This window comes from Phocoena phocoena, chromosome 7, assembly GCF_963924675.1.
Source record: "Phocoena phocoena chromosome 7, mPhoPho1.1, whole genome shotgun sequence".
NCBI classification, from domain to species: Eukaryota; Metazoa; Chordata; class Mammalia; order Artiodactyla; family Phocoenidae; genus Phocoena; species Phocoena phocoena.
In genome coordinates this window covers 102,453,187-102,472,839 of record NC_089225.1, presented here as the reverse complement: position 1 = coordinate 102,472,839, position 19,653 = coordinate 102,453,187, and the positions used below count along the sequence as shown (strand labels likewise).

Below are 19,653 nucleotides of genomic sequence, written 5' to 3'. Positions count from 1 at the left end.
ACTGCACACCTCCACCAACTGGTCATCGCTTGATTTTACTTTATTTTATTCTATTTTGTTTTGTTTTCTGTTTTTTAAATTTATTTTTTAAGTTTTTATTTTATATTGTATATTAGTTGAATTACAATGTTGTGTTAGTGTCATGTGTACAGCAAAGTGAGTCGGTTATACATACACATATATCTACTCTTTTTCAAATTCTTTTCCCATTAGGTTATTACAGAATATTGAGAAGAGTTCCCTGTGCTACACAGTAGGTCCTTGTTGGTCATCTATTTTAAATATAGTAGTGTGTACATGTCACACAAACCAGAAAATGCAAATTGACATCCTTTATGTCTTACTCAGCCAGAGGAAGCAAATTATTTGATTCAATGTTTTTAAAAAATTTAGCTCTATTGAAAAATTGAGAGATTTCATGTTACAGTAATTAAATCTGGGAATTTGGGGTGATCCTCTCTCATGGCGAGCATCAACTGGTACTGAGTAGCTTCTGTCCCCTTGAGATGCTTTGGTACTTTCCAGGTCACCTGCATCTCCATCATTCCATCCTGATGTTTGTCAGTTTGCAATAGATTTCCTCTGCAATGCCAAAATATTTCTCCAGGTTTATGCTTCTAACCAATGTGGAAATACATAACTTAGACCAAAAGAACTTCAAGTTTCAAGAAAAATGGGGAAAATATTTTCCTTTGTGAGAGCAAAGAATAGTTATATGTATGCAATGTATAAGCAAAACATATCTGTTTTGAAGAAGGCACCTCTCCTAATTCACCCACTGATGCTACCTGCCTGTCACCAGGCATCTCAGTTTGCATCTCATGGTGGACATTCTCAGAGAGCAAAAACACACCAGGCTGAATACACAGAAACTGAGGTCATTTTAAGATTGTCTCATTTATAGTGTTAAGCCAAGGCCTCTGAGTTTACTTCCAAAATTGCTTTTCCCGTCAGGCAGGCCTAGCAGGACCAAGCCAGGAGAGGTCTGCCTCAGCCTTTGTTCATCTTCCTCACCCCATGTGGAAAGTTCTCCCTCTATATTTCTATGCAATTAATAATAATAATAATAAATGATTTTTAAACAGAACTGATACAATCCTGGTTAAAGACTCAATGTCTCCCATTAAGCCCTCCATCCTTTTTCCAGCCTGCCCTCATTTTTTGTTCTCTGAATGATTTTAAATGTAGAGTAAAAAGTAGATAATAGTGGAAATAATACACTTAATTATAATTTAATTCATTTATGCTCAATAGTTTTGTGTCATAAAGAAGCATAGTAATATCGTAGAGTGGCAGAGACCATGTTTTATGTTTTATATAACCCTATAGTGTGTGTATGTATGTGTGTGTGTTTTTGTCCCCAGAAACTATAACAGAGATGGATAAAAGCTTGCAAACTATTTGTTGATTGATTTGGTAATTGAAATCTAAATTTTTGTTAATACAATATCATTGGTATAATTTCTACTTTTTTTTTTTTTTTTTTTTTTTGCGGTACGCGGGCCTCTCATCGTTGTGGCCTCTCCCGTTGCGGAGCACAGGCTCCGGACGCGCAGGCTCAGCGGCCATGGCTCACAGGCCCAGCCGCTCCGCGGCATGTGGGATCTTCCCGGACTGGGGCACGAACCCGCGTCCCCTACATCGGCAGGCGGACTCTCAACCACTGGGCCACCAGGGAAGCCCCTAATTTCTACTTTTTCTCATGAGCATTTGGATTCCAGTCCTCCACCACCTTCAAGACTCTCCCCCTGGGGAATCTCTGATTTACTAAACAACGGTGACTTGAATAAAGTGCCACAGCAACCAGTGGCACTCGCTGTTAATTAGAGCTGAGATCTCCTGACACGCTCACCCACTTTACTTCAGCATTTCCTCCATTCCTCAAAAGAGCTGTTAAGAACAACCATTTCAAGTGGCTAAACTACTTTTGTTAAAGCAAATAGTCTGTGACTGGTAGCAGTTGGTGTGCCTTTGTATGCGTGTGTGTGTGTGTGTGTCTATGTGTATGTGTTAGTGAAACAGACAGAGAAAGAACCAGAAGCAGAAAGTTGATGGACACAGAGAGGGGGGACTTAAAAGTGGAACTGGTGGAACCTTCTTATATCTTGAGCATTAGGTGTGGTGCTGGGTACCTCCTTGTTTAGGGAAGAGGGTTATTGGTCGCAGTTCTGGTGTAGTGTAGGAAGGGGATTCATAGTCCAGTGGCCCCATGTCAAGGAAACAATAATGAAGTGTGAAGAGAAGACAGATAAAGAGTAAATACTGACTCACTCTCTTTTGTTCCAAAAAAGCAAGTCCAAAATGCTCTCTTCACATAGTTATTTGCCTAGTCTGGACAAAGGTCATCTCACTGATGAGGGTTACTCTTTAGGGTGTACACCATTTGTTTAAAACCCCAAAGGTGCGTGAACTTTATATTCAAATATCAATATTATACCTTTTTTGCTAGTGGAACTATGCCATTTTCTAGTATAGAATTGGCACATTTTAAGCTCTTTCTTTTTAGAAAAATTAAAACTGCGAATATAACAAATATTTTGCCTTTTCTCCTCTTACCCTCAAAATTGGAATAAAATAGCCCATTCTCAAGGCTCTGATAACACTTTTCCACTCATACAAAGGTAAAAACTTGCAGAACAGAAAATAACATTTGTCTTGTTGGAGGATTATAGGAACACTGTTACCAGACCTACCTGTACAGCTGCAGGTACAAAGGATTCTGGCACCAGGAAGTTTCCAACAACCAGCCACAACTCCTCCCCTTTTAGGATAAAAAAAAGCTGGAATTCTAACTCAGGAAAGATGGCTCTTTGGGACACTAGTCCACCATCTTCTGGGTCTGCTGGTTTTACAAATATAGTCACTATTCCTGGCCCCAACACCTCGTCTCTCAATTTATTGGCCTGTCGTGCAGTGAGCAGTAAAAGCTTGGACTCATTAACAATGCTGACTATCCCTGTCTGAGTAAATGGTCTCCCAGTCACCCATGCTTGAAGCCTTGGAGTTACCATTGGATCTTTCATGATGAAAACTGAATTATATTATATCTATCTTAAAAATATTCAAATGACTACAAAAGTCCACCACATAAGGTTCAAAACCTAACCATGATGGGGCAGATAACTGTCCATTCCTTATGCAACACTCCATCCCCATCCCTGCAAATAGGCTGTTGATTTCATTTCCAGGTATAAGGCAGAGTTCCCTTGATTTAAGGGAAAGAAAGGCCCTCTATAAGCCCATGATGTTTCCCACATCTGGCCAAGTAGATCAAAGAGAGCATCTGAAGGAGCGTGATGCCCAGAAATGTCTCCTCAGCTTGTGATCACAAATATAACCATCAACGGTAGCAGAAGAGAAGAGTTAGAAGGATAGAAAGTTCCTTGGTCCTCAATGATATCACTAAACAGTTACAAGACTCCTGCAACTGCCTACCTCCAGACCCAGCACTATGGAGAGTTAACAGAAGCTGGTATTACTTTAGCCACTGTTAATTGGTACTCTGTGACTGAAAGCATTTCTGTTTAATGCACAAGACCCTTCAGGATTCTTGCTATCTGGTCCCACCCTACTTTGCAGTTTCTTCAACCTTCCCCAACCCTTCACAGCAAAGGTTCCATCCTGTGGTGTTTTAGATTTTCTTTCAGAAGGCTGACTTATTTCTTCTGTGTCCTCCAGGTGAGCAGCTCTTGATGGTTCAAGCTCTAGCTCAAAATGTTACCTCCTCAAGCAATGATTATCGATCCACCAAAAGCCTCTGATTGTTTTTCCTGAAATCACACCCTCCCAAGAAAAATTAATTTCTCCTCTGTGTTGCATATTATTTCTACATAACACATCCTATTGCAATGATCCATTCATCTGTCTTGCACTTGCCTTTGAGTCCCCAAATATGAGGATGTCTTACTCATCACTGTATTCACAGATCCTAGAACAGTGGCTATTTTACGTAATAAACACTCAGCTAATGCTTCTGGATTTTATAAAATACCCGTGGTCACAATAGGAGCAGATACTATTCATGGTTTTCTTGGATAGAACTGGTACAAACTTAGATAATCATTAAAAATATACTACTAATAAACCTAAAACTAATCACAATTCCCAACTGAATAGTGATGTCAACCTTCTTTGGGAGTGGCTTTTTTAATTTCTACAAAATGCTATTTGTTCCCTATGGGTTTTTTTTCTTTCTGAAAAAATGCACAGATATCTTCTTCTCATATACCTATAGATATTTATACTTTACTACCAAAAATATATTTTTAGAGTTCTGATAAATTCACATAATGTTCCTTCTCTGCGAGCTGAACTCACGCTGTTGATTACCCATGTGATACATGATATGGCTCCATCACCAAAGCTTCTAGTTACATTTTCAGTCTGAGGAAGCTGTTGCTCTACCTCTGCCTGGCTATTGTTCTAGAAACATCCCTTCCCCAATATAGAGATCTTCATCCTGTTCCAGTTTTTTTTGTTTTTGTTTTTTTGGCTGTGTTGGGTCTTCATTGCTGCACGCAGGCTTTCTCTCTAGCTGCGGTGCACGGGCTTCTCGTTGTGGTGGCTTCTCTTGTTGCGGAGCATGGGTTCTAGGCACGTGGGCTTCAGTAGTTGTGGCTCGCGGGCTCTAGAGTGCAGGCTCAGTAGTTGTGGCGCATGGGCTTAGCTGCTGTGCGGTATGTGGGTTCCTCCCGGACCAGAGCTCGAACCCACATCCCCTGCATTGGCAGGCAGATTCTTAACCACTGCGCCACCAGGAAAGCCCTCCTGTTCCAGTTTTAACTTGTGCGTGACTGTCAGAGAGACCACACGCTAAACTCATGCTAATTGCTTTCCAAGATGAATATCAGAGTTGAAAAAACATTAAAGAATTGGTCTTTTCTTCAGAGCTCTAACACTCTTAAGGAATAGAAACCTGAAAACTACAGGCAGTTGCTTGATTATTTGCTGTTTATTTCAATTGACAGCTCCCTGAGTCCACCATATAGATCAATCAGTTCAAAGCACACATATTCTGCCTTTTAAAAATTGATGTCTAATAATATTTATCTATTAACAATGCGAAATTGCATCACAGATTTTAATTTCAACTTGTGAATTTAAAGGTGTGTTAGATTATAATTTTCCAGCTCTTTTGACCTACAGGGAAACTTAGTACCTTGCCCAATGACCAGTTACTGTCTTCAGCTTATTACTGATACATCAAATGTCTCATAATATTTACTCTCTCTACTGCCTTCATATCGTCTTTGCTACATTTTTATCCTCAATTTTACTTCCTATTCATTTTTTCCCAGTTGTCTAGAATTTTTTTGAAGCAAAGGAGGCATAAACTCTAAGTTACTTCAACTTTATAAATGAAAACTGCTTTAGATGAGCCCCGAGGATTCTTTTTTTTAAGAAATTTAGTGCAAGACAGTTGGAGTTGTAAGGGCTGCTGCACTGCACAGCTCCGAAAAGCACCATTCACTTCTCTATCATCCACGTGAAGAATGTTCCCTGTAGTGTGCCACATGCTGTCACCTCCTTTTGTGTGCAGGGCTATTTACGCTGTCTCTATGAGTAGAGACAGAGATATCTGTGGTTATGGCTTTCTAAGTGATAATTTCATAAAAGCAGTTTCTAGACACCCGAGGACCTACCGTCCAGGAGAACATTATCTTTCTTACCTGAGCTGTGGTTTCCTGCTAGCAAGGTGGGGCTCACAGAGCATCTTCCCAGTCTACTGGTGACCACAGGTGGCCCAGGTGTTCCATCCCATTCCTGAGCTTTGATAGGCTCTCTGGAGGAAGATGCCCCATGATGTCCTCTCTCTTTGTTGTCCAACTTTGGTATTGGTTCCGTGCTGTGGCTCCGAACTTTCAGCTCCTCTGCTGATTCTGTGTATTAACCAGAATTATATTCTGTTAAACAAGAGTCAAATCCTTCCCAGATTCCTTAAATATTAAAGAATGATTTTCTAAAATATTTAAAATATATTTTTGGAAACTTAGACTTGTGTTGAAGACTACATTTAAATAAAACAGGGACAGATCACACGGGTCTTCTTTCTGAGCTGTGCAGGTTATTATCAGCAGAAAATAATTATCTCTTCGGAAGTAGAGAACCTCAATGAATATTCAGTATTCTTTAGTAACTCTTCCCTTCTGCTAATCTTCAAGGAAACTTCATCAGGAGCACCTTACATTCCCTCTCTTTACTTTCTCATCTCCTCTTCATTCTGCTACCCACTGTGACATGAATTTAGCCCAGCCACTCTACTAAAAGTACTTTTGCTTAAATCACCTAGTGCTTTTCAGTTGGCAAATTAAGAAGACATTTTTAAGCCATTTGATTACTCTTTGATTACTCTCTTATTGATATCTTCAATTTTCTTGGCTTCACTGATGGGCCATCTTCCTGTGGTGTGCTCGCTAACACCACTGCTGTGTCATTCATACCTTTTCTTCCTCGGAGAGTCCCTCACATGTCGGTTGTCCCCAGGGTTCTAGCTTAGCCACTGTTCTCACTCTACATGTATTCTTTCTGTGATTTCATCCTCCAGGATTCAACTAGCAATTGTCTGATGGCTAGTGATTTCTAAATAGTTTATCAGAAGTCTGGAACATTCTCCTGAGCTGCAGACTCATTTATCCAACTGCCTACTGGATGAGTCCATCTGGATGCCCCTTAGATAACACAAATTTAACATTCACGTACTGTACTGACACCATTTCTTACTAAACTAATGGTTCCTTCTGTCCTGCCAAACATCCAAGCTAGAAACTTATCTGTCTCTTTCTTTAACCACTACTCTCCAAATCCATCAGTCTGCAAATTCTACAGATTTTATTTCTAAGTATCTTGTTTTCCCTTCTGTTGCACTTTGTATCATGTCTACCTCAACTGTTCTGGCTCAAGCTCTAATCATCACCCTTGAATTATTGCAACCTGCCTCCTTGACTCTGTCCTTGACTCCCCAAAATACAAGCACCATAGACTGCCAAAGTGATCTGTTTAAAATGAAAATCTGATCAAGTGTTTTTTTCAGGGACTAGATGCAATAGCCGTTCTGTAAGGCATGTACAGAAGTGTTTAAAAGCATATGTAGTTTGGGATTAACAGAAACACACTACTATATATAAAATAGATCACCAACAAGGACCTACTGTATAGCACAGGGAACTTTACTTAATATTTTGTAATAACCTATAAGGGAAAAGAAGCTGAAAAAGAATATATATATATATATATATATATATATATATATATATATATATATATATATATATATATCACTTTGCTATACACCTAAAACTAACACAACATTGTAAATCAACTATACTTCAATTTAAATAAAATAGCCAATGGGAAAATTTTTTTAAATAAAATCACTTCCTAATTAAAAAAAAAGCACAGGTAGTAAATAAACATGGTTTAGGAGTGATATCCACTTGCTACATTCAGAACGATGTTATTTCAGAGAACTGATGTGATAGCCATTCTGTAATGCACATAGATAAGTGTTTAGAGACAAAAACAAAAAAATGCAAATCTGTTCTTAATGTAAACCCTGACTAAAATCCTTCCAGAAGCCCAGTGTTACCCACAGAAGTATGTCTAAGCCCTTTACAACCCACAAGACTCTCCACCATCTCACTCTTTCCTGCCTCTAACTTTTTAACTTCCTACCTAAACGTTGTATTCAAGAAACATCAATAAATTGGCCGTAGCTTCCTCTTCTCCACTCCACTTCCAACAAAAACTTCCAAGAAAAACAACACTGGTTTCTATAGCTACCATCTCCTATCTCACCTGCTTTGAATACCCTTACATCCTGTCCTTTAATTGGGGAACTCTTTCCTCAGTCAAGGTTACTTAATTTAAGTATCCTTGAGGCCTCCCCATCCCATATATCCAGCCCATGTTGGGATAAAGTCATCTCTGCACTGACACTGTCTTGTATCATTTTTCTGTGTACCTGTTCTTCTTAAAAGACCCGGAGTTCTTTAAAGGCAGGGTCTGAGTTTTTTTTTTTTTGTGGTACTGGGGCCTCTCACTGTTGTGGCCTCTCCCATTGCAGAACAGGCTCCAGACGCACAGGCTCAGTGGCCATGGCTCACGGGCCCAGCCACTCCGCGGCATGTGGGATCTTCCCGGACCGGGGCATGAACCTGTGTTCCCTGCATCAGCAGGCGGACTCCCAACCACTGTGCCACCAGGGAAGCCCTGAGTTTTGATTTTTTCTCCACTTGGTGCCTCTAGCTCTTAGCATATTGCTCAGTAGGTATTTAACCAATTCATTTATCGAGTACTTTCCCCAACTCCTCCGGCATCTTTCTGATGTGTGTAGAAAATACAACATTCTTAATGGAACAAGAGGATCAAGCCAGTGTTACAAATGTACTGAAGTGGTACAGAGCTAATAGTGTTTTCAAAAATCTGGTTACCTAAAAATCACAAGTTGTAAAATTCACCAGGTTGAAAGTTTAATTCAAATAAAGATCTTTGAGAAAGACCATAGTGAAAAATTACAGAAATGGTTCAGAGAATCTGTATTTTGTTTTCTTTGCATGTAAGTTCAAACACTCATCATCTTCAAGCAGTGTGATAAGACAGATGTCACACTTTGGTTCCCTATTATCCGAATCTGTGGGGCAGAGACAGAATAGTTTATAATATAGTAAGCAGCTGGGTGAGGGATCTGAGAGGCCCAGCTGGGAGCCTTGGCCATTGTGGCCATATGGCTGGTGGCCCATGACATTGAGCCCTTGGTTTCTCCACTTGGAGGTTCATTTTACTTAACTACAAAATGGAGATAATACCAGCCCTGCCTAACTTTCCCAATTGAATTTGAAGGATCTAATAATATCCTACATTTTAAAATATTTTAAAAACAAAACAGGGCCACACATGCAAAAAGTAGCATTCATTTAAAAAATTGTAGTAATTTGTTATTTATGAATTTATTTATTCTTTCTACATTTGTTTTGGATAATCACTGAGAGACTGAAGATACAGATAGAAAATTGCCAGACCACATAGAAAAATAGAATTCTAGCTGATTATCTACAATAATCAGCCCAGAAAGCCAACGTACAATCTATAATTCAGACTTGTAGAAATTCAGACCACTATCTCTAGCAAATAATAACCTGTATAACAATTGGCCCAAAGCAGCCAGGATTTGATTATAAACTGACAGCTTCCCCAGTTTTTGGTCCTGCTTTTAGCATAAGATCAACCAGAGAAAGTCAAATATGTTCCCCTAACCAACGACATAGGATGTCCTGCTTCTGGTTAGCCTGCCTATAGCTTCCCTATGCCAACAGCCTTCACTGGGGGTATAACTGAAGCCTTCCCTTTTTCTCACTATAAAGCTTTCCCACTCTTCTCCCTGCCTTGAGTCTCTGCCAAATGTGGTGGCTGACTGCATTGCTTCAGCAAGTCCTGATGAAATAGCCCTGCGTGTTCTCATTTGTTTGCTCTTCGTTTATTTCCACATTGCTATGGTTCCTTCCAGCTCCCAGGTGCTATGCAGTTGTGTAAACACATGTCAAAAATATCATTCTATGAGACAGAACTTAAACCAGGAGGGTAGTCCCATAAGAACAATCTTAGAAAGATCCCAAGCTTAAGTCCCAGTTATACTGAAATCAAATATAAGTAAAAATATTTTAAACTAATACATTCCAGCAAATAACTATAGCAAGACAATTTAACCAACACTTACTTTTCTGTGCCCTGAGTCAAATGGAATAAAACCAGTATCAGAAAAGAACATCCTAGACTATATCCAAGCTGTTTATTCACAGTTTCAAAGAAAATGTAGCTCTGGCTTCCAAATGTCACAGCATCAGAACCTAATGACCCATCTGTTTCACCTCACGTTCTCTTCCAGATTTTAAACTAACCATTGGGATGTTTGCCTTATTATCGACCTCTATGTTTTATTCCCACTGGCATCATTAAGCAGTTACAATTTTTTTCTTATCTCTCTCTCTCTCTCTTTCTCACACACACACACACACATACACACACACACACATACACACACACATACACACACACAAACACACAGAGTCTTCTACCACTGGTATTGAAATTAACCAAACTAAAAAAAAATGCTCTAATTTAACACTGGGTCCACTACTGTTCCTGCAGGTTCGGACACTATTTTAAATATGAAAGGCTGAGGGTGTCAAAGTCTCCCCACCAACCTCAGTTTCTTTGTTCTCATTCAAATTACTCACATACACACACCAGGGAAGTGTCATTTAGGTCTCAAATCTCAACTAAATAAAAGTCCAATACAGCTTTGGGAACAAAAAGGAGCCTTTTTTTTTTTTTTCTTCTTCCTTTGTTTTCAAGTCCCAGAGGTTAGCCTTCAGTGAGTTTTGGCAGGTATATTTAGAGAAACCTGAACAAAAGGTTTGCACAAATCATGCTACTCAGACTTGTGCCGGTGTACCTTCACATCCTAAATAGAAGGCAGAGCTGAAAAATCTGTAAGAAAACCATAAATGTATTATTGAGCATTTTATTGGGGAATCAACCAGGTATCCCGTGGTATTCAAGAAGAGCTTCCTACAAAATGCATTTTCTAATTAAAATAAATACGAAAAACTTTAAAAAATAGCTGTTGAAAAGAGACCAATGGAAAGTGGACAATTAGACTAAGAAATTCATACAATAAGACATATTGAAAGCTCAGAGAAATCTATTCAGAGGAATAAGGATGTGTTTATCCATATCCATATATCTCAATGTTTTCTTAAAGCCTGTTGAAAACAAAAATTGATTTTTAGTAACAAACTTTCCTGAACAAGATCAATCTTAGGTACCACGGTATGTTTTTCTTTTTAAACATTTTTATTGGAGTATAATTGCTTTACAATGTCGTGTTAGTTTCTGCTGTGTAACAAAGTGAATCAGCTCTACTTACAATAGCCAGGACATGGAAGCGACCATGGTACATTTTTACGTGGAAACTGAGTCCTTTCAGTGTTCACAGTTAAGCCCCAGTATGTAGAACTGGGCAAACTACGAAGAAGTTGCTCATCCTCTACCATGGAGTGTTGACTATTGATCTATAATCGTATTCTCACATTGAAATCTGATCTTGCTATTTAAAAAGCATATATGATTGTATTGCGCTTGTCTTTCGTATTGTGCATTTTACGTATCACTGTCTTAAACTTTTTACAGTGCTTAAGTTGAAGACGGATAAGTAAGGATAAGAGACCAGGAGTCATCTGTTTATGACCAACATATTCTCTACAGGATGCCAATCCAACACACTTCATGCTGTGAAGTCCTTTCTCAAAGTTTTCCCATTTCCTGCTGCTTATGCTGTCTGTGAGTCTGTATTTGTCTCCCCAGCTTCTAACTTATTCCTCTCTCTGTTCCTGCCCTGGGCCACCTACAATCACTTGGCTCCCCAGGTGGGTGTCATGGCTTTCAGCATCAGATCTGCTGCCCACCAGACATTGACTTTCCCAAGCGTCTCTGACTCACTCTCTCAACAATGAAACAGTACTGAGGACACTTCTAAATCTCCACGACCTAAAAATCCCTCTCAAGTTCTAGAGACAAAGAAAACAATTTGCAGTGATGGACCGTTACATATGGCTGTCTGGGGAACTACAACCGATTAAAAATGTTTTATCCTCTCTCCAAAGATGTTTCTTTTTTTTTTTTGGCTGGAAAGATCATGCAATTATTTATTTATATGCCTGGTCTCCCCACCAGACCATAAGCTTCTTAAGCCTAAAGACTTTATCTTTCATGTTGGTACTTAATACCTGATATCAGTGAAAATCAACTGAATGAATGTGTCATCCCTGCTTCACTCAGGACAGTGAGCTTATTAGCTTTTACCCCTGGATGTAACCTTATCTTAGGCCATGACTCACAGCCTTCCCTCCAACCTTTCCAATCTCACCCGGCACATGGGCCATGGCATGAACCAATAACCCTCACTGACAAACATAAGCTAATTACTGTAGCCAAAATTATTGTTTTGTTAACCCATACATGTTTCTAATTGACTTGCGAATGATAGACCAGAAAACAGGTGATCTACCTGGGAAAATTAGTATTATTTGGAAATATGAGGAGTAACACTGATTTCTTGGGGGACATAAGACTGCATTCTCCTTTCTTCTTTTTTTTGCAATATTTAACAGGATTAATTTACCTTGTCATTTAATCGCTTCTCTGAACATCTACATGATTCAGATGACTTAGACAAGAGGCTTTTATATTTGTGGTTTGTGACTGCTGTTGTACTAAAAATTTCACACTTTCACATAGGGGTCCCTTGGTTACAAAATATGGACTTAACTGTGCCTGGCAATATGGGGACCAAAGCTCATGTTGCTGATGAGAATTCGAGTTTCCTACGGATGTAAAGAATGCTTCATAATTGTCCCCTCATATCGGTATAATCATCAAGATCAAAGTCTCTCTATTCTATTCCAACTGCTGAACCATGGAAATAATGAAAGGTGATCAAGGCAGATTAATTAGGCAGAAAAGACAACAAATTTAAACTCTAAAGGAGGCACTGCACTAACTTGCATTATCAGATGGGTATTAGAGCTGAAAGAGACCTCAGAAATCCCAGGCACAACAGCTCATCAAAAGCAAGGTGTGAGTGTATGTAATTGCTGAGGTCTGCCTGCCTTTGGGAGGGTAGCCCCAGGAAGGGGGAGTTCCCATCTCATGGGAAAGCTGGACACAACTGAGAACATATTTAATTGCTGGAAAGCTTTTATACAGTGCTCAAGTTGGCCTCCCTCCAAGCACCACTATTTGTTGGTTGTTGGTCGTCCTGTTTCTGGAACTACTCAGAGAACTAGTCTAATTCTGTGTTTAAGTAAACACCCTTTAGAATCCAGAGTGAGGGAGTCTGTCTCCCCTTGGTCATGTCATCTTCAGAAAACAAATCTAGAACTCTCGCTCTCCTGGTCACCCTGGCCTGGACAATAATTGCATGTGATGCTGTCTTTTAGAACTGCGGGGTCGGGCTTCCCTGGTGGCACAGTGGTTGAGAGTCCGCCTGCCGATGCAGGGGACACGGGTTCGTGCCCCGGTCCGGGAAGATCCCACATGCTGCGGAGCGCCTGGGCCCGTGAGCCATGGCCGCTGAGCCTGCGCGTCCGGAGCCTGTGCCCTGCAACGGGAGAGGCCGCAACAGTGAGAGGCCTGTGTACAGCAAAAACAAAACAAAAAAAAAACCAAAAAACTGCGGTGTCTAGAGCTGATCCGAGCCAGACAGCCTGACATGGTTTACCTATGAGTCTAGGTGGGCGCTGGGGTCCTCCCTTTGCACTTCCATTATTCCACCTCCCGAGTCCCCAGAGAAAAGAGGGCAAAGGCTCCCCTGTCTGCACAATGAAAGGGCACCAGGGAGCAGGGGCAATTTTTAAATTTTTTATGATTGCTTCTCTCATGTGAACTTTGTCATTTGGGGTCAGTTTTGTCAATTCCAGCATCTAAGGGATGCCTTCTCTTCAAATATATATAAAGAACAATAGCTCAGGTATCTAGAGATTCCATAGTTTTAAAGAAAACCAGAAAGAAAATCCAGGTTTGTGTAAGAAGGCAAATAAAATAAAACCTTGGTTTTAATAAAATAAATGAGGTACATTATTTAATAAAATAATAAAACAGATGAGGCACATGGAAGTAGGAGGGACTTTGCAAAGAATCCTAATCATTTGACACATTTAAAAACAGCTCAGAGCTTTTACACAACTTGCTCAAGGTCACACAAATGACAATTAGTAAAAACCTGATAAAGGTTTCCTGACCACCACCCAGTAGGTAACTCTCACTCTAAGACATAGGAACTCACATACTGACTTATATTCAAAAGTTATTTTTTCATGGTTGCAAAGGATGACGCTTATTCATAGGGCAGAAAAATAAATAGAATTTTAAAGGCCATGTTTGGTCTTCAAAAACTCTCAACCAAATGTCCACATGATTTAACTACTTGCTTTTTTCAAGAGATTTTCTCTACCTAAAAAACCTTCACTGAAGTCATCAAGCAAAGCTCAAATGTTGAAATATTTTAGTAACACGTTCTTTAAGAAATTCTAGCATTGCAGGGTGATGAGAGACAATTTTCTCAAAGAACACAATCTATATTTTTGTTTGTTCTCCTAAGGCAGAAGCCAAGAGGACCAGTGGGCAAAGACTAGTTAAATGCTGACCAAACTGTCTGTTCTCTCTAAGCACCTAGAAAAATCATACTTCCCAGTATTCCTTGCAGTCAGGAAGAGCCATACAACTGATTTCTGGTCATTAGCATGTGAGTAGAAGTGATGTACGCCACCTCCAAGTTTCGTCCTGAAACTTCCCACAAAACCTCATCCTCTTGCATCCCCCTCCAGCTGGTTGGGATTTTCTGAGGTCCTAGATGCTGGAAAAGCCATCAGATGGAAAATCCCCAATAACTAAGGGGAGAATAGTCTATTTTCCACTGAGCCCATTAATTCACATGTCTGTGACATATGTGGTGGTCTGTGGTGGTCTGTGACATGAACAAGATATAAGTTGTATTCTATTAAGCCACTGAGGTTGAGTTTTTTGCTATAGCAGTTGGACTACTCTACTACAGATTTCAATAGATAGAATTTCTCATTTTCTCTCCTGTAAAATATATTTTAAATATAAAATCCTTGGTAATTCCCTCATGGCCCAGTGGTTAGGACTCAGCGCTTTCATTGCTGGTGCCCGGGTTCAATCCCTGGTTGGGGAAATAAGATCCTGCAAGTCTCACATGGCGTGGCCAAAAAATAATAATAATAAAAAATAAATATAAAATCCTTGAGTTTCTAATGAGGACATTTGTATTGGCATACTGACAGAAAAAAGAAGGGCAGAAAGGTAAGTTAAATTGCCAAATATGGTAAAGGAATTCAGCAAGCAATGCTTCTCTCTTAGCTCTAGTTATAATAAAAACACTTTACAAAACTGATAAATACATCTTTATTGAGTATGAAATAGATACTTTATACACTATGGCTTCAGTAAGTATGTGCTGAATGTACAAGTGGATAAGCGTCTGAAATCATCATTCAAATAGCTTATAGATTGTATTGATATTAATTTGAATGAAGATGTCATCCAATTTTTTTCCAAATAGTTTTTCATCCAAAAGAGTAGCAAAGAACAAAATCTCTAAGAAATAATTTTTAAAAAAGATTATTTTTTAAATATTCACAAAGAAAATATTGACCATTTCTTCAACATAAAAATAATTTAGATATAAATAGATACATTTAGAAAAAAATTCTAAATAAATTAAAATATTTTTCTCAGAACTATCAAAGCAGTAAACCATTGTGGAATGGGGTTGAGATGATCTGGAAGCCATTCTCAGGTCAATTCAATAAAACAACTCTCTTGAGCCTTGGTTTTCTCAGATACAATTACAGATTTGAAATAAATTATTTCTAAGTATCCTTCTAAGTCTAAAATTTTATACATCTATGATACTAAAGTTCCTACTAAAAGCAAAATAGTTCATGAGGCTTCAATAATATGATTATATCTGTTCTAAAATATTTATTTCCACTTTATACTTCAGTGTTTTACAGTCTTCAAGGTGATTTTTGTTGTTTAATAATTCCTCTTCCAAACAAAACACAGTAAACTATAAAATAACTAAGAGAAAGTGAGCTCTTTAAAAGCACCAATGATTTGTTTAGGATCATCAGCAAACCCAGAATCCAATTTTTTTTTCTTAACACTTGATTAGAAGAAAATAAGGGTCCTGGTATAAAAAATACAGATAATACCCTCAATGTTTTCCCTTGTCAGTAAAAAGGAAAGTGAATGTTTCCTAGTCACTACTGGAAAGGCGGGAATGCCAGTTACAATGTCTTATAACACCAGCAACAACATTTTGAATTAAGCTTCTATGTAATCAGTGGCTACAATAGGTCAGAGGCTGCATTAGACTCTTTACAAATAATATTATCAATCCTTCCCAGGCAGGTGTGATGATTTCCTTTACTGCTAAGGAAAAATGAGGGTCGGTCCTCTTGCTTAATAAGCTCCCCAAGGCCAGTTGGAGGTGGACAATTGGAGGAGTCAGGATTTGAAACTGGGTCTCTCTGAACAAACAGCCACAGCAGTGAGGCTTTGTTTTGCTTGGTTTCCTTTTGTTTGGATTCGTATAAGGAGGATTATTTACCTTACTTAAAAAGAATCAATAACTTTCTTTTTAGAAATGCGAAAATTGTAGAAACAGGAAATTCATATGATGAGCTTTGGGAGAAATCAATTGTCAATCTAAATAGTGTAAATTACAAACAACTCAGCTTCTGCGACACATCAACATACAAATTATAAAGAAGTTCACAGTAGTTTTCAGATGGGAAGTAGATTGGATTAATACTCCTGCAGCATACTGTGTAATCCAAACCATAGGTATCAAGAGATATTTATCAGTAACACTGAAACAAGTCAGAAAAACCAAGAAAGTGCATTTTCTAAGACTGGTTTGAGCAGTTCACTCAAAAATATTTTTTTGGATTGCTTTGAAAAAATAAATGGCCAGTGAAGAAAACTATATATTTTTTCTGTATTGTATTCAATTAATGATAAAATGTACATGCCTCGCTCCATCTGTGTAAATATCTTGCAAGCCAGGCACTGTTGACAGTGAGAGAATAGGACAGCGAACTAAAACACCATGACATCTACTCACATGGGGCTCCTACTCTAAGAAAGAAAACAGTTACATGAAATAATACAGTCAGTATTTGAGCTCTAACAAAAACAAGGAGAGATGGTGGAGTATAGTGAAAGTGTCTAACAGCTCATTTTCCTAGTAGAGCAGTCAAGAAATCTTGATTGAACAGTGATTCAACAAGTGACAAAGGGGAGGCTGAGGATGGGCTCCATGAGTTTTGCAGCCCGGGAAAACTAACTGTTCAATGCACACACAAGTTGGAAGAGAGAAAGAGGGTCTGCCCAACTACAGCAGAGAGAGGAAGAGGAGGGAGGTACTAAGTGAGGTGGAGAGATAGAGCTGGGTCAGATAAACAAGGTCTCCTTGGGGCAAGGGCTTCATTGCAAATTCTGAGAGCAAGGGAAAGCAACTGAATGTTTTGTACAGCGATAGACCAAAAAAATATATTGACTTTTAAAAGATCACTCTAGTTGCAGCAGCGTAGAGAAGGGACTGATGTCTAGTCTTGTAAGTATTGGGTTGGCCAAAAGGTTCGTTCAGTTTTAAGTAAAAATAAAAAACACATTTTCGGGCTTCCCTGGTGGTGCAGTGGTTGGGAGTCCGTCTGCCGATGCAGGGGACACGGGTTCGTGCCCCGGTCCGGGAAGATCCCACGTGCCGCAGAGCGGCTGGGCCCGTGAGCCATGGCCGCTGAGCCTGCGCGTCCGGAGCCTGTGCTCCGCAGCGGGAGAGGCCACAACAGTGAGAGGCCCACGTACCGCAAAAGACACATTTTCATTTTCACGAAGAACTTTATTGAACAATGTGTTCACTAACTGAATGAACGTTTTAGCCAACCCAATACTTATTTGTCCTTGATAAAAAAATCTGAAGAGGGAAATGCGTGAAAATGAGGGTTTTGACTGGTTCTTTCCAGACTTTTCCTAATGGAGTGATATAATGTTCCCCCAGCCTATATTGCATTTCCATCCACAATATATTCTAAAAACTTGCTTCTAGTCCAGCTCCCTCTTTTCTGCATCTCAAGCCCAACCAGCTTGCTGAAACCTCAAAGTCTATCAATTAATGTGTTCATATAGGTGAAAGGCAAATTCTGCATGGCATTAACACCTACAACTCTTAATGGACTATACGTATTATTCACAAAACGCTTTTACAGTTGAATAAGTTGGGAAAATGCTGGGCTACACAAAGTTAAATAGCCTTGTTCTCTTAAGATTTCTTCAAGTCTTTAACAAATTTTTGTACATTGTGCCTGTCTAGGAGGTTGATATAATCTGCAGTTTCTTGAACTTATTCTCTAGGGCATTTGTTTGTTTGCTTGTTTGTTTCTCCCTACTCCAAGAAAAATCTCATGGTTTCTATAGCTACACAGAATGTACTCTGGAAAATGAATGGGTGGCCCCCGACAGCCTGCTGCTAGTAGAGATGAGGTTGGAATTCAGACTCAATCCCATTCTATAACATAGTTTTGGAGAAAAAATAAAACCCTGGTATGCAGTTGAAATTTCCAGTTATTCACTTTTTCCTTCTCACTGTTATGGACCTGGACTGTGCCATCCCCCTGACCCCAATTCATTTGTTGAAGCTTTAATATTTAATGTGACTGTCTTTGGAGATACAGCCTTTAAATAGGTAATTAAGGTTAATGAGGTCATAAGGGTGGGATCCTAATCCAATATAACTGGTATCCTATTCATAAGAAGAGGAAGAGACACCAAGGATGCACACCCACAAGGAAAAAGCCATGAGAGGACACAGTCAGAAGGCAGCCATCTGCAAGCCAAGGAGAGAGGCCTCAGGAGAAACCAAACGTCTTGATACCTTGATCTTTGAATTTCAGCCTCTAGAACTGTGAGAAATAAATTTTTATTGTGTAAGCCACTCAGTCTGTAGTAGTTTGCTTTGGTAGCCCTAGCAGACTAACATACAACTGTACATGAAACCTTAATCTAGTTCCGCTACTCTCCAGATTTTAATTAAGGTAAGGAGAAATATGAAGAAATGAGTGGAGGAAAACAGATGTTTGTCGACTAACTGCTCTGTGATTACAAAATTCTCATTTCACTGATGAAGAAACCAATACAGGCTGGTGAACAATAAAGCCAAGATGTGACTCCCAATTTGCCTGACTCCAGTATGCCACATTTTCCTTCTGAAATCCTATTTCTTTATTTTTAAAATGTGAGTATCATACAATATAAGATCACTTTTCAGGACATTTCCAAATATCAAATACTATGCTGTTATTTACATTTTATATGATTGAGTTTCATATCTTTTATTTGGAGCAAATTTAAATAAAGACAGTGTCACCCTTAGCCCGAGGCAACCCGGGCCCCTGTCCTGGGCACTGAACTTCGGAGATTCTCATTCTGATTCTCCTCCTGATGCACCCTCACCATGGGGCAAGGAGTCTAGGAGGCCAAGAGCCTGTGTCCATCCAGAAACTGCATCCTCTCCTTCTAGACCTTTCCTCATACACCCTGAACCCCAGATCTTCCTGTGTTAATAGTCCCAAGCTGGTTTCCAGGCTCTTTCCTTGAGTGTGTCTTCCCCCAGACTGATCCTAACAACAAATTCCCAGCCTGACAAAATAGCACAAGCGAATACTTTCAAACAAAGGGTAGAGAGGAACGATGCTTCAGGTTCTATAATACATTCAGACTGTCTAGAAAAAAGGCTTTATATTAGGAAAGAATGGGACCTGAATTTACATAGAAAGGGAGAAACAAATTAAGGAGGGTTTTGTGTGACAGGCTTCAGAGTTTGTACTTATTTTTGAGGAGCAGAGTATGGTGATGTCATCAGTATTAAAGGAAGATTCTCCCAGGAGAAGTGTGCAAGAACCAGAAGGACAAAGTGTAAGGGGTTATCCCAGGCCAGTGGCTTATTATCAGCACCATCTTATCTCTGGACATACGAAATCCCCAGAACTCCTGATATCACTACCTTAACATTCT

At 39.3% G+C, this 19,653-nt stretch overlaps 1 protein-coding gene across 1 annotated transcript in view; it reads right to left on the bottom strand.

Moving 5' to 3' along the window:
- The window catches only part of NYAP2 (neuronal tyrosine-phosphorylated phosphoinositide-3-kinase adaptor 2), a 245,958-nt gene that overhangs the window by 66,973 nt on the left and 159,332 nt on the right, over window positions 1-19,653 (bottom strand). Inside the window, exon 4 of the mRNA XM_065881126.1 lies at window positions 5,670-5,879. Within this exon, the coding sequence (XP_065737198.1) occupies window positions 5,670-5,879 (210 nt within the window). The remainder of the gene's footprint in view (window positions 1-5,669; window positions 5,880-19,653) is intronic.